The sequence below is a fragment of the Onychomys torridus genome, chromosome 21 (assembly GCF_903995425.1).
Source record: "Onychomys torridus chromosome 21, mOncTor1.1, whole genome shotgun sequence".
Taxonomy (NCBI): domain Eukaryota; kingdom Metazoa; phylum Chordata; class Mammalia; order Rodentia; family Cricetidae; genus Onychomys; species Onychomys torridus.
The window spans coordinates 857,986-877,679 of NC_050463.1; the positions used below are offsets into that span (position 1 = coordinate 857,986).

Here is a 19,694-nt window from a genome sequence, read left to right on the forward strand (position 1 = left end):
GGCTCGGCCGGCGGCGGCGGCGGCCGCTCCGCTCCGCACTGCCCGGCGCCGCCTCGCCATGGATGCGCGCGGGGGCGGCGGGCGGCCCGGCGATAGTCCGGGCGCGACCCCCGCGCCGGGGCCGCCGCCACCGCCGCCGCCGCCCGCGCCCCCTCAGCCTCAGCCACCGCCCGCGCCACCCCCGAACCCCTCGACCCCCTCACACCCGGAGCCGGTGGACGAGCCCGGCCCGCGCGCCCGGCTCTGCAGCCGCGACAGCTCCTGCACCCCCAGCGCGGCCAAGGGCGGCGCGAATGGCGAGTGCGGGCGCGGGGAGCCGCAGTGCAGCCCCGAGGGCCCCGCGCGCGGCCCCAAGGTGTCGTTCTCATGCCGCGGGGCGGCCTCGGGGCCCGCGGCGGCCGAGGAGGCGGGCAGCGAGGAGGCGGGCCCGGCGGGCGAGCCGCGCGGCAGCCAGGCCAGCTTCTTGCAGCGCCAATTCGGGGCGCTCCTGCAGCCCGGCGTCAACAAGTTCTCCCTGCGGATGTTCGGCAGCCAGAAGGCCGTGGAGCGTGAGCAGGAGCGCGTGAAGTCGGCGGGGGCCTGGATCATCCACCCCTACAGCGACTTCAGGTGCCGCCTCCGGGAGGGGCCCGTCCTTGGCGCGCCCGGGAGGGGGCGGGGCGCCGCGTCCCGGATGGTGACCTCGGGGTGGTGGCAGTTCGGGGCACAGGGCCGGGGGTGGCGGCAGTCCCCTCGCGGTGACCTCGGGCGCGCCCCGGACCTGCGCCCCGAGGGACTCTGGTGTGCGGAGGCTCCGCCCTTTTAGAGGCCTGGGGTGAGGGGTCCCCGGCGCGCCCCCTCCCGCGCGCCCTCGTTGCGGTGGGCGCGCGCTGCGGTCGCTGGGCCAGGGTCTAAGCGCAGAGGGGCGGGGAGGACGAATAGAGGGGAACGTAGGCGCCCAGAAGCCGCGGAGCAGGAGCAAGGATGGAAAGATGGATAGAAAGGAGAAAGGAAGAGGAGGAAGAAGGAAGGAAGGAAGGAAGGAAGGAAGGAAGGAAGGAAGGAAGGGCGCATGGGAAGGACGCGCCCCGGAGGCCGCGGGGAGGGGGTTAATCAAGCGGGCGCCGCGCGTTCCCACGGTCTCGGCTTGCGCCTGAGGCGGGCGCGTCCCGAGTCCCCACACATCCTGAGTGTTTGGATCTGGACGTGGCCTGAGTTGGCAGCTGCGTGCAGCGGTAGGCGCTGGCACAGGGCCACGACCCGAGTGTTTGCGTCCATCTGTTTCTCCTTTCCCCGCGAGCTTGCAGTGTGATGCTTGCAGGGGTCCTGGGGGGCGTGTGCCCGCCTATCAAGAGGAGGCGTGTCACTAGGGGTGTGGCTGGTGGGTCTCTAGAAGTACCTGTTGGGATGCTGGCTGTGTGCGCGCGCGTGTGTCCCGGGTGGGTGTACACCCGCGGGCCTTAGGGAGAGCCGCGTGCAGGGACTGTAGGAGCGTGTCCCTGTCTCCGGTGACAGTTGGGATGCAGATTTGTGGATAGGGCGCTCCGCTATCCTGGAAAACTGTAGGCTGAAGTTTCAGGACCACGGACAGCTCTGGGACCTGGTGAGGCTCCTGCTTGTCTGGAGTCCTGGTCCCTTCCTCCCCAGGCCTGAGTCTCCTGAGACACTGACTCTTGAACAAGGATGGTTCAGTGGTTCTATTGTTCCTCTTTATCTCTAGTGCTTGATAATTGAGCAAACAGAGGCCCAGGAACAACCTCCCTGAGACCAGAGTGCCACCTTTACCACGAACCTGGATTTGGGAAAGAGGCCCAGGGGATGGGGCGGGCGGGCAGGGGGGGGGGCACATTCTTAGCCAACAGGAGCTATTCCTGCATATCCTACCCTGAGTGCCAGACTCACCATTGCCCCACAAACGTCCAGGCGTGAGAATTGAACCCTGGGCATTTGCTGTATTCCCACCTGTGAGATGGCACAAGAGAAGGCTTGCCAAGCCTTCCTGGTTGGCCAATATGAACGCAATCTAGTACCAACCAGCCAGAGAAAGGCTTCTTGGGGCAGGCTGTGGGGACTACTCACTCCCCTCTCATCCCAGCATCACCCTTATGTCCAGGTTACAGGTGGGGAACACAAGGTCAGCCTTAGGCTTGGGTTCTTAGCTGCAGTGATGATATGTGGCTGGTTTTGGGGTTCATGGGGAGTGAAGGCTGGGGGAGGAAACTGAGCTCCTGTCTTTGAGGCCCTGTGGGTACAGATGCCTGGGGGACCCTGTACATGCTGTGGCCGGTTTAAGCCCTGGTAGGTTCCAAGGCCACAGGTCTTGCCTGGACAGCCAGATTGTAAAACAGGGGATGAGCAAACCGAAGGGTCTGAGGCTGCAGTTAAAGGTCAGTGTGGCCATCGTACCTCAAAGCTGGTTCATGAGGCCACCCACCTTTCATGTCTGGGGACTTGTGCCCCATCTAGGACCTGCTGGTTCAATGTTGACCAAGACAGGTCTTCAGAGCCTCTAGGGGCTGTTGGAAACACCCCATAAGTGCTGACTGGTGATGAGTAGGTGGATTGATTGATTGATTTTGGTTTTCCCTGGGTGGTAGTTCTGATGAAACATGCACAGCCTCAGCTCACTTTCTACTTTTTGTCCTGAGACAGGATTTCATTAAGTTGTTCAGTAGCCTTGAACTTATCGTCCTCTTGCCTCAGTTTCCCAAGATGACAGATGTGCACTACTAGGCCCAGCTGTATTGATTTAACAACATAAAAAGGAAGATCCTGCCCCAAGGCTGGGAGAGGAAGAGCCATTCAGTCATAGATGTCTCAGGAGGTTGGTGGGCTGATGGGAAATATATATGTGTTTATATATATAATATCTTTAAAGTATTTATGCAGAGTAGTGGGCAGGGCCTCCCATCTTTCCAGGGGCTCAGCACCTCCCTCTGTTGGCTTTGACCTGGTTCCCCAGTGGCTCTGTCCTGTGACTTGGCTGCCAGGCCTGACATCCGATGGGACTTTATTGGTTGGTGACTAGGAACCGGTTCTCCCCACCCAGGCAGGAGGGGAAGGAGAAGTCACTGAAGGCATGGAGGGAGGCAGGCCTGTGGGATGTCAGAGCCCTTGGGAACCAGTTGCCTGCACCATGCAGTCCCCAGGGACCTAGGGGTGCCAAGTTCTTAGCAGAATTCTGTCCCAGAGTGCCCTAGGACTGCAGGGTGCCTAGGGACCACTTTAGGCTTCTCTGCCTCCATTTCCTAAGATGTGAGGAGGTGTGTGGGGAAAGGGGGCAGGTGTCTGATGGTGTCTGGAAGGATCTTCTAAACCCCCTCTTTTTTGGATAGAATTGCGTCCAAGCTGTGCCCAGACAGCTAAAAATTATTATTATTTCAATTCTTATTACATTTGTGCATTGTGTGTGTGGGCACCACAGTGCCCATGTGTTCTTTTGGAGGGAGGGCAACGTGGGAGTCACTTCTCTCCTCTCCTGTCCTGTGGGGCCCAGGGACTGAGCTCAGTTTGTCAGGTTTGGGTAGCTGTGGCTTTCATCCAGTGAGCTATCTCACTGCCTCCACTTTTTTCTTAAGATGTAGCTGAGGATGACCTCGAACTTCCGATCCTCCTGAGTGCTGGATGACTGGAGTGTGCCACCAAGCCCGGCTTCTGTGCTGCTGGAACCGTGAGCCGGGGCTTTGTGCATGCTCGGAGAGTTTGCCACCCACTGGCCTCCCTCTGAGTTCTTATTCTGTAGGCCAGGCCGACCTCTCACTCACAGTCATCCTCCTGCCTCATCCTCCCAGGTGCTAGGATCACAGGCAGTTGCCACCCCACCCAGTTTTACCTGGTTCTTCTGAGAATCAGCCCTGGCCCTGAGAAGGTTCTAGAAGCTTCTATGGAGAAGCAGGTTTGAGAGGACTTGGGGAAAGTGTACCATGTCTGGATTCACATGCTCAAGTGTGATATCTGGAGAAGGAAGAGGAGAGAACCAGACAGTCCTCAGAAGCTGTTAGACCCACTCCAGACCTGTAGGCGCTGGTTCTAAGCCTGCCACATCCCCCCACTAGATGGCCAGGGGTCAGTGTGAGGTCAGGATGTTGCTTCCTGCATGCAAATCCCTGGAAATGGGCCCTGTATCAAGGCCCTAGAATAAATCGCATTATCATCGAGGATGTGGTGTTTGAGCATGCACCTGCCTCCCCGATGGGAGTGTTGGGACCCGGAAACTCTCATTGGGGGGGGTGTTTGAGGTTGGGATGGTCAAGGCCCCCTCTTCCTGTACCCCAAGGCTACCCTTTCAGTGTTCAGGGAACCCCTTTCCTTGGCATGGCCTCGTCAGCCTCCAGCACAGCGTTGGATGACCCCCATCCCCTGTTAGCCACCCTGACATTATTCCTGAGTTGAGTGACAGATTGTAGTCTCCTTGACCAGGATCTCTCAGCCCTCCGCAGAGTCCCTTGTTTCCAGTCCCTCTGCCTCCACCTGGGAAGCCCCACGCTGGCCTCAGATCCTTTGTACTGCTGTTCGGACTGCCCAGGAACCACCTCTCCCCCATGCCATCAGCCCTTGAATACCAGCTCCTCCAAGCAGCCTTCTCCAACACTGTACCCAGGTCCATCTCTCACACCCTGACATTAAGCACAATCCTTGATGGACATTTCCTCCTTAACCCACCCCAATGGGAGCTGGGAGTTGGGGAGCGTGCAGCCTGTATGTGGCTATCTACTGTCCCTGGTCATTGTGTGTCCCTGGTGCTTGGCATACAATGGGCCTTTACAAATGCTGCACCTGGGACTCCAGCTGTCTTCCCACCGGGGTTTCCAGCCCTAATCCTGACACCTGCTCTGGGGACTCAGTGGGCTCAGGCCCTGATCCTCTGTCCAAGCCTGGCCCATAATCCCTGACCTCCGCCTCTAATCCCTCCAGCTTTGCTTGGATCTGTGATCCCAGACGGCTTCTGGCTACGTCTCGGATCTGCCTGGAGAGATGTGGCTGCCCTGGTTGGTCCATGGAAGTCTGACCTTGGCTTGGAGGGTTCACTGAGCAGCTCTTACGATCCTGACTGTCCCAGTGGGACTGTGACCCACCCCAGCAGTGCCCAGCTGTGAATGGAAGGGGCTTTTCTCTACTGCTCCACAATCTATGGGCCTCAGTTTCCCTTCTGGAGCTGAGAATGTCTGGGCAGCTGAGGGAGAACAGAATTCATTTGGTGCCCACAATCCAGAATCCACCTATGGATATGAGAGGGCTCCGGCTGAGGGTCAGCGAGAGAGATTCCTTCTCTTGTCTCCCAATGGATCTGACCCCTGAGCCGGGGCAGAGGGTGTTGAGGGTCCTCACAGAATTGGGCCATCTTCAGGACCCATTGTTTATTAGGGAATTTATTTTGTTTTGTTTGAGAAGGTCTCACGTAGCCAGGCTGGCCTCAAGCTCACTATGTAGTTAAAGATGTCTTTGAACTCTCAGTCCTCTGGGCTCAACTTCCCAAGTGTTGGGATGACAGGCATACACCTGTCAGAGGCCTGACCTGTGCCCAGAGGTCCCCAAGGTCCCTACTGGGGATGGGGTAGAGAATCCCTGGAGATTTAGAGAAGGTGGGGATTATGCTTCTCAAGGATGCACAGCCTGAGAGAGAAGTTTGAGCTGAGTCTGGACGACCCACCATGCCAGGTCCTATCTCCTCAAACTCTATGTCATGGTTAAGGGCTTTGAGACGGGGAGGGGAGGGGACCTCCAGAGTCCTGGGGGTCTCGGTGTGCCTGTCCTGTTTCCCTTGGTGTGGGACTTGAGACCCATGTGGACTATATCTGTGGGGACCAGGTTGACTAGGGAGGATGAAGGCTAGGAACACTTGGGTTAGAGCAGGTGGGCTCCACCCTGTCAGGGCCACAAGGACAGCCACCACCTGTCCTGTCTCCTCCTCCCTGGGAGAAGCAGGCCATACCATGTGGCCTGGAGATGCAGTCGCTGAGGGAGGTTCCTGGACAGAGTGGCTGGGGACAGGGGGCAGCCTTAGTCCTGGGCCCCATTTCCCACCTGGCAATCCCTGGGCCTCAGTGGGAAGTGTGCCTGGCCCTGACCACCCCAGAAAGAGACGCATGTGCGTCACTGCAGCCTAGAAAGAGGCGCCTGCTGTGGCCTGCAGACTGTTTCAGGACCCTCTGATCATTTCTGAACCTCCTTCCCATCACCATTGAAAGTGTGCCCCCCGCAGTGGTTTCTAGGTCCCCCCGGTGGTTTCTTGGCCCACCCTTAGTTGTTGACAGCTTCCCACCACCAGAGCCGGTTACTGTGCCCACCAGTGGTGGTTTCTAGGTTGCCCTGGTGGTTTCTAGTCCCTGTTGACTTTTGGTTCTTTCTCGGTTGCTCTACTCTGGCTCTTCCCCCAAAGAGAAGGAAGGCATCCTCAATCCCGAAAGGGAGCGGTTGGGGCGGAGCTTTGTGGCGGATAACAGTTCAGAGTGTCTGTTGATGAACAGGACCTCTCATCATGGTCTGAGCCACCAGTGCTGTCCAGACCCATGGCCAAATTTAAAGCAGTTCTTTATGGCTGAGAGATAACCCCCCACAGTGCTCTTGAAGAGAAGTAGGGTTTGGGTCCTTTCACTCGGTGGGTTGGCTCACAACCTCCTGTGACTCCAGCTCCTGGGGAATGAGACCCTCTTCTGGCCTCTGCACTCACACGCACAGGACTGTCCCCACCCTAGGCTTACAAACATACACATAATTTAAAATGAAAAATTTTGCCAGGCGGTGGTGGTGGTGGTGGCGCACGCCTTTAATCCCAGCACTCAGGAGGCAGAGGCAGGTGGATCTCTGTGAGTTCGAGGCCAGCCTGGGCTACCAAGTGAGTTCCAGGAAAAAGGCGCAAAGCTACACAGAGAAACCCTGTCTCAAAAAAACCAAAAAAAAAAAAAAAAAAAATTAGCTTGGCATACTCCTTTAATCCCAACACTGGGGAAGCAGAGACTGAGAATTCGAGGCCAGCCTGGTCTACAGAATGAGATCCAGGACAGCCTAGCCTACACAAAGAAACCTTCTCTCAAAAAAAACCCACAAAAAACAAAAAACAAAACAAAACAAAAAACCAACCAAACCAAAAAAAAAAAAAAAAACCCACCAACTTTAAAACTTTAAATCTGTTGTTTGCTTTTGCTCTTGAGGTCTGAGAGACCCTTCCCTACCTCCAGGTGTGTTGTCCCTCAGCTCCAGACGTCTTGTCCCACCAAGAGGGCTTGTGAGGGGCATTGAACATGGATAGAACCCCCAAATCCTCCCCAAAAGGGCTTCACCCTATATGGGCTGAGGAGAGAAAAGACTAAGGTCCTCAGGGAACAGAGAAGCTTGCCCAAGGTCACTCGTGCATGGCAGATGCAGGCACAAGGCTGTGCTGGGAGACACTGGGTGCTGTCCAGCCGTTGGCCCTCACAGTCTGAGCTGCTGAGAATGCCCCAGTACAAATCACTTTTTAATTTTCTTTTCTCTCTGTTTTTGGACTGTTTCCTTGAGCTCAGCTCTCTGAAGTGGAGTGCTGGTCGCCCGCTGGGCATGATGTTTATAACTGTGCCCCTGAGGTGCAGGCCAGCAGAAGGAGCCAGCTCACAGGCGGGCACTGAGAGAGCGGCTCCAGACACCGCACCCCTGATGCACGTCACTCCTTTGGGCTGATTCGAATGAGTGGTCCAGCCTGTGTGGTCTAGAAACAGCAGGCTCTGTGCCTGTGGGAAGCCCCACATTCCGGGGTGGCGACGGACCTCTAGGGATACAAGGGGCTGGCACTGGCTAGGTGTGAGGAGACCCCTCTCCATTTTCTGTCAGTTTTGAGACAGGGTCTCACTATGTAGCCCTGGCTGGCCTGGAAGTCACAGGGATCCCCCTGCACCTGCCTCCTGAGTGTTGAGATTGTAAGGGTGCACCACTGCACCTGGCCTAGTTCTAGAACTCTCTATCTTCCTGCCTCCTCTCAAGCACTAGGATGGCAGCTCTGCCCACCATACCTAGCTCTCCAGGGTGTCTCTCGAGGTGACCAGCTGTGGCCTCGCCATGGTGTGGGCCCTGCAGCTCTTAGCGGAGAAGAGTAGCTGGTAGAAGCCCCTACCATGTACCCCTACCTGGCTCCTAGCCTCCTACCCATGCCCAGTGGTATGCCACCTACTGGCTCCCATCCCTTTTGAAGGCCAGATTTGTGCCTGGCACATGGTCCCTCTTTGGTCATGTGAAGTGTTTAATCTATTTTGAGCCTTCTCTGCGGTCTGGAGGTACCTTCAAGGCAAGGTCAGAGTGGGCCAGAGAGAGGGACCCTGGCTGTCTGGGGTCAGGAGGCTTCTTAGAGGAAATCCAGTCCTTGCCACACAGCAAGACCTGGAGTCCTGGAGTCCTGGAGGCTGTGTTAGGATCTGGGGTCCTGGAGACCACCTTAGGTTTGTGGTCTGGAGACCCACCTTAGAACTGGGGTCCCAGAGGGAGAGAGACCACCTTGGATTGGGATCCCAGAAACTACATTAGTTTGGGGTCCCAGAGACCACCTCAGGGTTGGGGTCTGGGAGACCACCTCAGGCTGGGGGTCCCAGAGACCACCTCAGGGTTGGGGTCCTGGAGACCACATTAAGGTTGGGGTTCTGGAGACCCACCTCAGGCTGGGGGTCCCAGAGACCACCTCAGGGTTGGGGTCCGGGAGACTACCTCAGGGTTGGGGTCCTGGAGACCACATTGAGGTTGGGGTCCCAGAGACCACCTCAGGGTTTTGCAGTCCCCAAAAGTGCCCTGGGCTGGGGAGAAGGGCATGCCTGCCAAGGCCAAGGCCAGGAGGTGTGAGCATCCTGCCTGTCCCCAGGTTCTACTGGGATTTCACCATGCTGCTGTTCATGGTGGGAAATCTCATCATCATCCCAGTGGGCATCACTTTCTTCAAGGACGAGACCACCGCGCCGTGGATCGTCTTCAATGTGGTCTCGGACACTTTCTTTCTCATGGACCTGGTGCTGAACTTCCGTACTGGCATTGTGATTGAGGACAACACGGAGATCATCCTGGACCCCGAGAAGATAAAGAAAAAGTACCTGCGCACGTGGTTTGTGGTAGACTTCGTGTCGTCCATCCCAGTGGACTACATCTTCCTCATCGTGGAGAAAGGCATCGACTCCGAGGTCTACAAGACCGCGCGCGCACTGCGCATCGTGCGATTCACCAAGATCCTCAGCCTGCTGCGGCTGCTGCGCCTATCGCGGCTCATTCGCTACATCCACCAGTGGGAGGAGGTGAGGGTCAGGGAGAGGACCAGTTGCGGGCGGAACCCCAGCGACGTGGTCTTGGGCAGGGCTGGGGCTATAATGGAAGCCAGGGCCACCAGAGATGTAGAGTCCAGGGATGCTGGGCTTGGGGTGTGGGAGGGGCTTCGACTGTGGACCAGGCAAAGGATGCAGGGGCGTGGTCACGAGGGAAGTTGGAGACTAAGTCCAGGGCTTGTAGATGGGGTCCTTAGGTGTGCGATCGTGGGGGGGGGGGTGGAACCTCGGGCTTGGGTGGGGCCAAAGTGTATTCTGTGAGTCGAGCCAATCTGAGGGTGGGACCTAGGTATAGGTGTGACCATGGCTTTAGGGCCAGAGCTTTGACTTGGGGTGCGCATGAGAGACATGGACACATGGACACCAGCACTGTGGGTACGAGGTCTCGGCAGGGGCAGGGGTCACAAGAAACAGACCAGGCCTGCAGGGCTGCAGGGCTGGGGCTTTGGGGTTTAGCTGGGTCAAAGCTTCAGGGAGAGAACCTCATGCTTGGGCAGGGCCAGAGCTGTGGATGTGGGGCCCACCTGGATGCCAATTCCGGAGTACAGGGCCTTCGGTTGAGATTGTGGCCAAGGCTGAGGACCATACGAGGAACCAGGCAGGGCTAAGGCCTCCATAGGGAACAAAGATGGCATCTTAGGCAGAGTCAAAGTTGTAGGGTGGGGCCTTGCGGGACCAAGGCTGCAGGAGGAGCTGCCAAGGGCATTGGATGAGACCCTTACTATTGGAGCCTTAAGGGAAGCGAGGTTTGCCTGTGATGAAAGGCCCAGAGTTGGACCACAGGAAGATGAGGAGCAAGGTTTGTAGAGGGATGGGGTTGTAGACGGGAGATGGGGGACAGGCAGCACCTCACATTGTGGTTATAGGCTCAGGAGCAGGCCTGAGGACAGCCTCGTGGTGTTAACACACCCCTTCCTGTGCCCTGTAAGATGTGGGGAAAGAGGCTTGGACTTCCCCAGTTACCCAGCTCCCAAGATCCCTGCCTCTGGCCCATTCCTGCCTCCATGAAGGAACTTAGAGGGGCTGGCAGGTGGAGACAGAACTTGGGCAGGATGGGACAGGACATTCCAGAGGGGTCTCGGTGAGGTAGTCTAGGTGGAATTCGGAACAGAAGCGGTTGGGGGAGAATACAGAGACTTTCACTAACCTTGGACAAAAAGGTGCAGGGCTCAGCAAGCAGGGTGTGGGGTAGGGTCAGAAGTAGAGGAGGGTCTGGGGCTCTCATGGTCATGCCCGCTCTCAGATTTTCCACATGACCTACGACCTGGCAAGTGCGGTGATGCGCATCTGTAACCTGATCAGCATGATGCTCCTGCTCTGCCACTGGGACGGCTGCCTGCAGTTCCTGGTGCCCATGCTGCAAGACTTCCCCAGCGACTGCTGGGTGTCCATCAACAACATGGTGGTGAGTGCTCTCTGGCCGAGCCCAGGCCGACAGCGCCATCGAGGGTCATCTGTGGGCAGAGCAGCTCCCACGTGCTGTGATGCCTGATGCCCACTAGTGCCCCCCAGTTACCCCCCAGAGGGCTTTGTGCACACTTGCCCCTGTGCCCAAAGCTGACAGCGCCCCTAGGACCCTTCAGCCCCTGTCCTGGTGTCTGACACCTGCCAGTGTCCAGGAGCCAGTTTTAAGTGTAACACAGACACACTACTCCATGCTCTTCTTACTTTAAAGGAATGTTCTACTTAGCTGGCAGTGGTGGTGCACACCTTTAATCCCAGCACTCAGGAGGCAGAGGCAGGCGGATCTCTGTGAGTTCAAGGCCAGCCTGGTCTACAGCCAGGGCAATACAGAGAAAACCCTGTCTTGAAATCCACCCCCAAAAAAATTTTTTTAGACTTTTTTTGGGGGATTTTTTGGGTTTTTTTTTTCAAGACAGGGTTTCTCTGTGTAAGTTTCGGTGCCTGTCCTGGATCTCACTCTATAGACAAGGCCGGCCTCGAACTCATAGAGATCTGCCTGGCTCTGCCTCCCGAGTGCTGGGATTAAAGGCGTGCGGCACCACTGCCTGGCTGACTTATTTCATTTTATGTGTGTGTTTGCCTGCATGTGTGTATGTGCACCCATGGAGGTCAGAATAAGGTACTAGATCCCCCAGGAACTAGAGTTATGGATGTGGGTGCTGGGAACTAAGCTAGGGTCCTCTTCAAGAGCAACAAGTGCTTTTAACAGCTGAGCCTTCTCTCCAGCCTCCCCTTACTTGTTTGTTTAAAAGAGTTCATATTAGGTTTATTTTATTGTTATGTTTTAAATTATGTTTATGTGTGTGGGTATATGCACATGAGTGCAGTACCCTCAGAGGCCAGAAGAGGGCATCAAATAAATCCCCTGGAGTTGAGAGCTGCCATGTGAGTTCTGAGAACTGGACTCAGGTCCTCTGGAAGAACAACCAGTGCTCTTAACTGCAGAGCCATCTCTCCAGGCCCTTTACATTTTGTAATCAGCATCTCATGTAGTCCAGGTTGGCCTCAAACGCATTAGGTAGCCGAGGATCACCTTGAACTTATGATCACTTTGCCTCTGCCTCCGGAGTGCTGGGATGGCAGATGCGTACCACCACACCAGCTTCCCTCTTTGACCTTTTTAAAATAATTTAACTTTATTTAATGTGCATTGGTGTGAAGATGTCAGATCCTAGGGAACTGGAGTTACAGGCAGTTGTTAGCTGCCATGTGTGTGCTGGGAATTGAACCTGGGTCCTCTGGAAGAGCAGCCAGTGCTCTTAATGACTGAACCATCTCTCCAGCCCCCCTTTTTGTCTTTATGTAAATGTATTTAAAACAAAACAACCTTCAAATGGGAAAGTTGTTACCATCAGCCCTAAGAAGTAACTATTCCAAGTACTTGGCCCGGGTCTGCATCCAGACAATTAAAAAGATTGTAACAGGCAAGAGGAGTCTCTAACAGCTGCTGAGAGAGGCAGATGTAGGATGGTAGTTCGCGCAAAGGAGCAAGACTGTCTCAAGACAGAGTAAAAACAGGGTTGGGGGTGACTCAGCAGTAGAGGCCTGCCTTGAATCCTCCCACTAGTGAGGGGCTGGGAGCGTGGTCAGGGCAGCGCCCCACCTAGAACCCCCACAGTGAGGGTAGAGAATGTGGCTCAGTGATGGGCACCTGCATAGCATCCCTGGAGCCTTAGTTTGCATGCCCGGAATTGTGAAAGTGTGAGTGTAGTCTGCAGCGAGGGTCGCACCCCAGGACAGGGACACACTGAAGCCTGGTGTGTGCCGGTCAGGACACAGCAGACAGGCATCAATGGAGTCAGAAGCCGGGTAGTGAGAACCCACAAGCACCCCTCCCAAGAGCCTGGCACAGCTGCCCCTGCTGAGGAGCCTATTGTCCAGCTGCTGCCTGCACAAGCGGTTCCATTTCCTGGACTGGCCCAGTGCCCCCCCTTTTCTGGCCGGGTCAATTGAGGACATCCAGGGGTGGACTTCTCCCCTCCTTGCCCCTCGGGTGTTATTCCAGTGTTCCAGGGCTCTGAAACTGGCACTCTTGACCTTGAGGCTGCTTTGCCCAGAGTGCAGCCCTTTTGTGGCGTACTTTCTCCAGAAATGAAGTGGAAGGTGGTATCGGGCCTGTCCCTGCCAGTGCCTCGCTGAGACCCGAGACATACCTCGGTTACCTCTGGTCACGGGGAGCTCACCCCCTCAAGTGCCAACAGGAGGGTGGGCAGGTGGGTTCAGGGCCCCCCTCAACCATCTCCGCTGACTTTGCAGAATCACTCATGGAGCGAGCTCTACTCCTTCGCCCTCTTCAAGGCCATGAGCCACATGCTGTGCATCGGCTACGGGCGGCAGGCGCCCGAGAGCATGACAGACATCTGGCTGACCATGCTCAGCATGATTGTGGGGGCCACCTGCTATGCCATGTTCATTGGTCACGCCACCGCACTCATCCAGTCCCTGGACTCCTCACGGCGCCAGTACCAGGAGAAGGTCAGAGCGGGAGGCTTGCCCTGAGTCTGGGGTGGGGAAGCAATACTCCTGTCAGCGCTCAGGACACAGTCAAAGAAAGGACCCAGGGTGGCCTAAATGAGGTGAGGGGACAGGAGCCCATGGGATTCAGAACCAATAAGACCAGTCCCCGGGGCCCGCCCGGTTCTGAGCATTCTGGGGTGTCAGTGACATGGGGGTGGCTGGGCAGCAGGGTGAACCTTTGCAGAGAGTAGCGTTACCAGCCATTTCCGTCTGTCCTCTGCACAGTGCGTCCTCCCGGCTGGTGTTAGGGGCATATGGTAGCCAAAAGGGCAGAAGCCGCGCCTTCAGCCACCTGCATCCTCACTCTCTGCAATGGGTCTCAATTCCCCACCCCCTACAGTGCCAGCCGGGTCACCCGGGCTCTGTGCCAGGTGCCTGCGTCCGGAAGCCTCCGTCTTACACCCAAACATGAGCTGGTGCTGCCACCACCCGCCGTCACGGGGTCTGCTGAGATAAGGGCAGCTGTGGCTTAGAAATGGGGCTAGGGCAGCCCTGGGGTACTGTGCTGGGGACAGCCTGGCACCCACGCCCCAGCCCTGCTCGGGAGGGGCTGACTCTGTGTGGTTCCCCAGGTCCCAGGGGCAGGGCTTTGGATGGAAGTCAGCGTGCATACCAATGTTGACACTACAGTTAACCAAGGCTCCGAAGGTGCCCACACAATAGACATTTTGAGAGACATTGTGTCATGGAGCCCATGCTGGCCTCAAACTCGCTCTACAACAAGAACAACCTTGAACTCCTGCCTAGTGATGAGGTTAGAGGTTACATGCTGGTTTAGACTCAGGTCTGGACCTAACTACATCTGCTAACCGGGCATGGTGTCTCAGGCTGCCATCTCACCACTCAGAAGGCTGAGCTGAAATCCCAGGCCAGCCTGGGCTACAGAGTGAGACCCTACTGCACACAAAACAGAGCATGAGGGCCCAGGGAAGGTGTGACTACAGTGCTGGCCTAGTGTCTGTGAAGACCTGAGTCCCACCCAGCATCATAAACCTATCATGGTAGCACACGTCTGTCTGGCATCCCAGCACCTGAGAGGTAGAGGCGGGACAGTCAGTTCAGGGTTAGCCTCAGCTAGCTAGCAACTTTGAGGCCAGCCTGGGCTACATGAAACCCTGTCTCAAAACAAAATGTATTTGTCTTTGGTGTTGCTGTGCTTGGCATCTCCCTGGGCCGGCTGGACAGGGTGGTGTGTCCCCGAGCTGGGTGGCACTGGTCTGGGCCTGTCTTGGGGACAAACACTGACCCTGCTGCCCTTCCCACAGTACAAGCAAGTCGAGCAGTACATGTCCTTCCACAAGCTGCCCGCGGACTTCCGTCAGAAAATCCATGACTACTATGAACACCGGTACCAGGGGAAGATGTTTGATGAGGACAGCATCCTCGGAGAGCTCAACGGGCCACTGCGTGAGGTGAGGTGATGTGATGGCCACAGGACCACGGAGTCTCAGCCACACCCCGACACCCCACACCCACCTGTACCCAGGGTCCCCTGGGCGAGTCTCCCAGGGCTGCCCTGGCCAACACCTGCCCACCTGCCAGCTTCAGACACCAAGCTACAGTCTCCCAGGTGCAGGACACGACATGCATGCTTGTGCAGGATGTTCCTCCAAGACCCTGGGAAGGGTCCTTCCTGCCCCTCCTGTCATCTGGGACCCTGACTTATTTCATGTGTGTGGAGGCCAGAAGAGAACACTGGATCCCTTGGAACTGGAGTTGCAGACAGTTGTGAGCTGCCATGTGGGTGCTGGGAATCGAACCCAGGTTCCCTGGAAGGACAGTCAGTGCTCTAACCACTGAGCGGTCTTTCCAGCTCCCCACCTTTTAAGATTTTATTTTGGGGTTGGGGATTTAGCTCAGTGGTAGAATGCTTGCTTAGCAAGCACAAGGCCCTGGGTTCGGTCCTCAGCTCTGGGGAAAAAAAAAAAATTATTTTACAGCCAGGTGTGGTGGCGCACACCTGTAATCCCAGCACTCAGGAGGCAGAGGCAGGCGGATCTTTGTGAGTTCGAGGCCGGCCTGGTCTACAAAGCGAGTTTCAGGACAGCCTCCAAGGCTACAAAAAAAAAAAAAAAAAACAAAACTCTGTCTCGAGAAAAAAAAAAAAAAATTTATTTTATGTGCGTGCGTGTGTGTGCATGTGTCCCCACAAGTGTGTTCAGGTACTTATGTAGGCCAGAAAAGGGTGTCTGACCCATTAGAGCTGGAGTTACAGGTGTTTGTGAGCTACCAGATGTGTGTGCTGGGATCAAACTCGAGGCTCTCATGATTGAGCGACACTTTTTTTTCTTTTTTTTTTTAACATGCACTGGTGTTTTGCCTGCACATATGTCTGTGTGAGGGTGTCGGATCCCCTGGAACTAGAGTTACAGACAGCTGTGAACTGCCATGCGGGTGCTGGGAATTGAACCCAGGTCCTCTGGAAGAGCAGTCAGTGCTCTTAACCTGCAGCCCCCTGGCAGCAAATGCTCCTGACCACTGAGGAACCTCTTGAACCCTATCTCCTTTTTAAATGCACACATGCATGTGTCCATGTGTGTACAGATGCACAGGGGCCTGAAGACAACTTGGGTGTTGCTCTGGAGAACACACCTTTTGAGACATGGTCTCTCACTAGCCTGGAGTTCAGTGATTTGGCTAGGCAGGCTGGCCCCAAGGATCCTGTCCCTGTCTCCCCAGGCCTGGGATGCCAAGTGTACACCAGTAGCTCAGCTTTTCACCCATGTCTTGAAGAGGAACTCCAATCCCCACGCTTGCATGGCAAGCCCCTTTCTCCCTACTCCTTTACTGGTGGTCACAAAGCCCTCCCGAAGCTTGACTTCATCTGTATAGTTCTTCAAAGACCCCATCTCCAAGGAAAGTCCCATTCATAGTTCTGGGACTCCAGCCCTCAGCCCCAGTCTTGGGAAGAGCAACAATAGTGTTCATGGTTGAGCATGGTTCATGTTTCACTCTACAGCCTTGTCTGGCTTCTTGGTTATTTTCTCATGTGCTCCTCTGACTCCCTCCTTGGCAGGGCCTCAGCTCACAGCCCCAGCCCTGTAGTGAATCATGGAGTCTGATCTTTTCCATGAGTTTCTTGCTGGGTTCTTGGCAGTGACCTTATAGCAGAAGCCTGGAGCACCCTGGCTGGAATTACATTTCCTATGTAACTAAGAGAGAACAGATACCCTAAGAGGCCCGAGGACGCATGTGGTGCAGTCTCCTTTTCCTCCAGAAGTCTGTTTTTATGAAACAGGGTCTCTAGTAGCCCAGGCTGTCCTAGAACTCACTGGCCTTGAACTCCTGATCCTCCTGCCTCCAGTGTGCTGTGACGACAGGCCTGCATGACCTGATTTATGCCATGCTGGGGTGGAACCCAGGGACTCACGCATGCCAGGAGAGAGCTCCACACCAAGCCCCGCCCCTCCTTTGATCTTTTTGGGTATTTTTTTTTTTTGGTCCTGTTATCTACAGAGACACATTTTACTTGCCCACTGTCAGCCGTTCCATTCTAAGGTGGTGTGGGGACTTGGGCCTCCCTGTGTGTCATGAGCCCACCTCTTTTTTTTTTTTTTTTTTTTTTTGGTTTTTCGAGACAGGGTTTCCCTGTGTAGCTTTGCGTCTTTCCTGGAACTCACTCTGTAGCCCAGGCTGGCCTCGAACTCACAGAGATCCGCTTGCCTCTGCCTCCCGAGTGCTGGGATTAAAGGCGTGCGCCGCCGCCCGGCTGTGAGCCCACCCCTTGACCCTGCCTCCAGCATCTGCCTAAGAAGTTGGACAGGAGCTGAGGGGCCCCGGTCTGGCACAGAGGCCAGCCAGCCACTCAGCCACCCTCCCTCCCGTCCACAGGAGATTGTGAACTTCAACTGCCGGAAGCTGGTGGCTTCCATGCCGCTGTTCGCCAATGCAGACCCCAACTTCGTCACGGCCATGTTGACAAAGCTCAAATTTGAGGTCTTCCAGCCCGGCGACTACATCATCCGGGAAGGGACCGTCGGCAAGAAGATGTACTTCATCCAGCACGGGGTGGTGAGCGTGCTCACCAAGGGCAACAAGGAGATGAAGCTGTCGGACGGCTCCTATTTTGGGGGTGAGCACCCCACGGCAAGGTGGAGATCTGGACAGCTGCGGCCCTGGGAGGCCCCAGGAGGCTCTGAGCCGGCAGTGGGTGGGCAGGTGTGTACGATGCCGCCGCTGAGGCTCCACTCTTGGTTTTGCAGAGATCTGCTTGCTCACAAGGGGCCGGCGCACGGCCAGTGTGCGGGCCGACACCTACTGCCGCCTCTACTCGCTGAGTGTGGATAATTTCAATGAGGTGCTGGAGGAGTACCCCATGATGCGGCGTGCCTTCGAGACCGTGGCCATTGACCGCCTAGACCGCATCGGTGAGCTGCCAGACTGCCTGAGAGGGACCCAGGGAGGTAGAGGCATGGCGTACAGAAAGGGTGGGATGCTGAGTGTCCAGGTGACACAGGGCAAGGTATCTTCCTGGGGTGAATAGGCCCTGGGGTGAAAAGGAGGCCTGGAGGACAGGCAGGAAGGGCCTGGTGGGAACGGCTCCGGCTCAATAAACCAAGCACATTAGGGGCGTGGAATAGTCTAGGTTTGGTGGCAGCATCTGGAAGGAGGCTGGTGGCCTGTGCCAGGCATGTGGGGCAGGGAGAGGTGGGGCCCTTGATGATTGACAGGGAATCAGAGGTTAAGACAGTGCACTGCTCGTAGCCAGGCAGTGGTGGCGCACGCCTTTAATCCCAGCACTCAGGAGGCAGAGCCAGGCGGATCTCTGTGAGTTTGAGGCCAGCCTGGGCTACAGAGTGAGATCCAGGACAGGCTCCAAAGCTACACAGAGAAACCCTGTCTCGAAAAAAGACAGTGGCTCAAACCAAGTGGGCCAGGGTGGGTCAGAGGGCATGCAGCGAGGGCTTACACACGCCTGCACACTACAGGGACTCTATGTGGAATGTTCTGGATACACTTGCTTCATCTGCTGTGGGCAGCAGGCAGTTAACATGCACCTGCCACAAGACAGGCACTCAGTACTTGGAACTTACACAGGTCCCTCAATTGTGGGTGCTGAGAACATGCCTGCTGCAGGCAGTATGGCTGGCTGTATACAGTAGGTGCTGTGCTCAAACTGGCTGCACAGGCAGGTGCCCAGGCTAGTGCTGACACCCACCCCTCAACTCCCCGCTTTGCCCGCAGGCAAGAAGAACTCCATCTTGCTGCACAAGGTTCAGCACGACCTCAGCTCGGGCGTGTTCAACAACCAGGAGAATGCCATCATTCAGGAGATTGTCAAGTACGACCGTGAGATGGTGCAGCAGGCAGAGCTGGGTCAGCGTGTGGGGCTCTTCCCACCCCCACCCCCTCCGCAGGTCACCTCAGCCATCGCCACGCTGCAGCAAGCCGTGGCCATGAGCTTCTGCCCACAGGTGGCGCGCCCGCTCGTGGGGCCCCTGGCACTCGGCTCCCCACGCCTCGTGCGCCGCGCACCCCCAGGGCCTCCGCCTCCGGCGGCCTCGCCAGGGCCACCCGCCGCCAGCCCCCCGGCTGCGCCCTCCAGTCCTCGGGCACTGCGGACCTCGCCCTACGGTGCACCCAGCTCCCCAGCCACGCGTGTGGGGCCCGCACTGCCCGCGCGCCGTCTGAGCCGCGCCTCACGCCCGCTGTCCGCCTCGCAGCCCTCGCTGCCCCACGGCGCGCCCGCGCCCAGCCCCGCGGCCTCCACGCGCCCGGCCAGCAGCTCCACGCCGCGCCTGGGACCTGCGCCCGCCGCCCGGACCGCCGCGCCCAGCCCGGACCGCAGGGACTCAGCCTCGCCCGGCGCTGCCGGTGGCCTGGACCCGCTGGACTCTGCGCGCTCGCGCCTCTCTTCCAACTTGTGACCCTTGCGCGCCGCCCCGCGGGCCGGGCGGGGCCATCATCCACACCAAAGCCATGCCTCGCGCCGCCCGCCCGTGCCCGTGCAGAAGCCATAGAGGGACGTAGGTAGCTTAGGCGGCGGGCGGCCCTGCGCCCGGCTGTCCCCTCATCGCCCTGCGCCCACCCCCATCGCCCCTGCCCCCGCGGCGGCCGCGCACGGGAGAGGGAGGGGCGCGATCACCTCGGTGCCTCAGCCCCAGTTGGGGACGGGGACGGGGCGGCCCTGGCCGAGGAGGAATATGGATCAAGTGCAATACTCGGCCCGCCGGCTTCCCGCTGCCCCAGCCCGGCAAGCTCACGCAATAACCAGCCTGGCCCCTGCCCACGCGTCCGAGTGACCTCCCTCGGGCACCCAGGGGCGGGCTTCACGGCCAAGCCGGCGTGGGGGCGAGGCTGGGTCCCCGCCGTCGCCATGAATGTACTGACGAGCCGAGGCAGCAGCGGCCCCCACGCCCCATTAACCCACACCCCATTCCGCGCAATAAACGACAGCATTGGCGCCCAGCGCCGTGTCTGCTTGCTTTGGTGGGTTTGCGCGGCGACAGAAAGTGGCAGCTG

At 57.3% G+C, this 19,694-nt stretch overlaps 1 protein-coding gene across 1 annotated transcript; it reads left to right on the forward strand.

The window, feature by feature from the left end:
* Positions 1–19,641, forward strand: Hcn2 (hyperpolarization activated cyclic nucleotide gated potassium and sodium channel 2). Its single transcript, XM_036170250.1, has 8 exons — positions 1–609; positions 8,801–9,224; positions 10,495–10,656; positions 12,972–13,190; positions 14,498–14,644; positions 17,064–17,304; positions 17,435–17,599; positions 18,417–19,641. Exons 1-8 carry the CDS (start codon positions 59–61, stop codon positions 19,097–19,099), a joined length of 2,592 nt encoding a protein of 863 aa, XP_036026143.1. The 5' UTR covers positions 1–58; the 3' UTR covers positions 19,100–19,641.
* Positions 19,642–19,694: the final 53 nt, after the last annotated feature.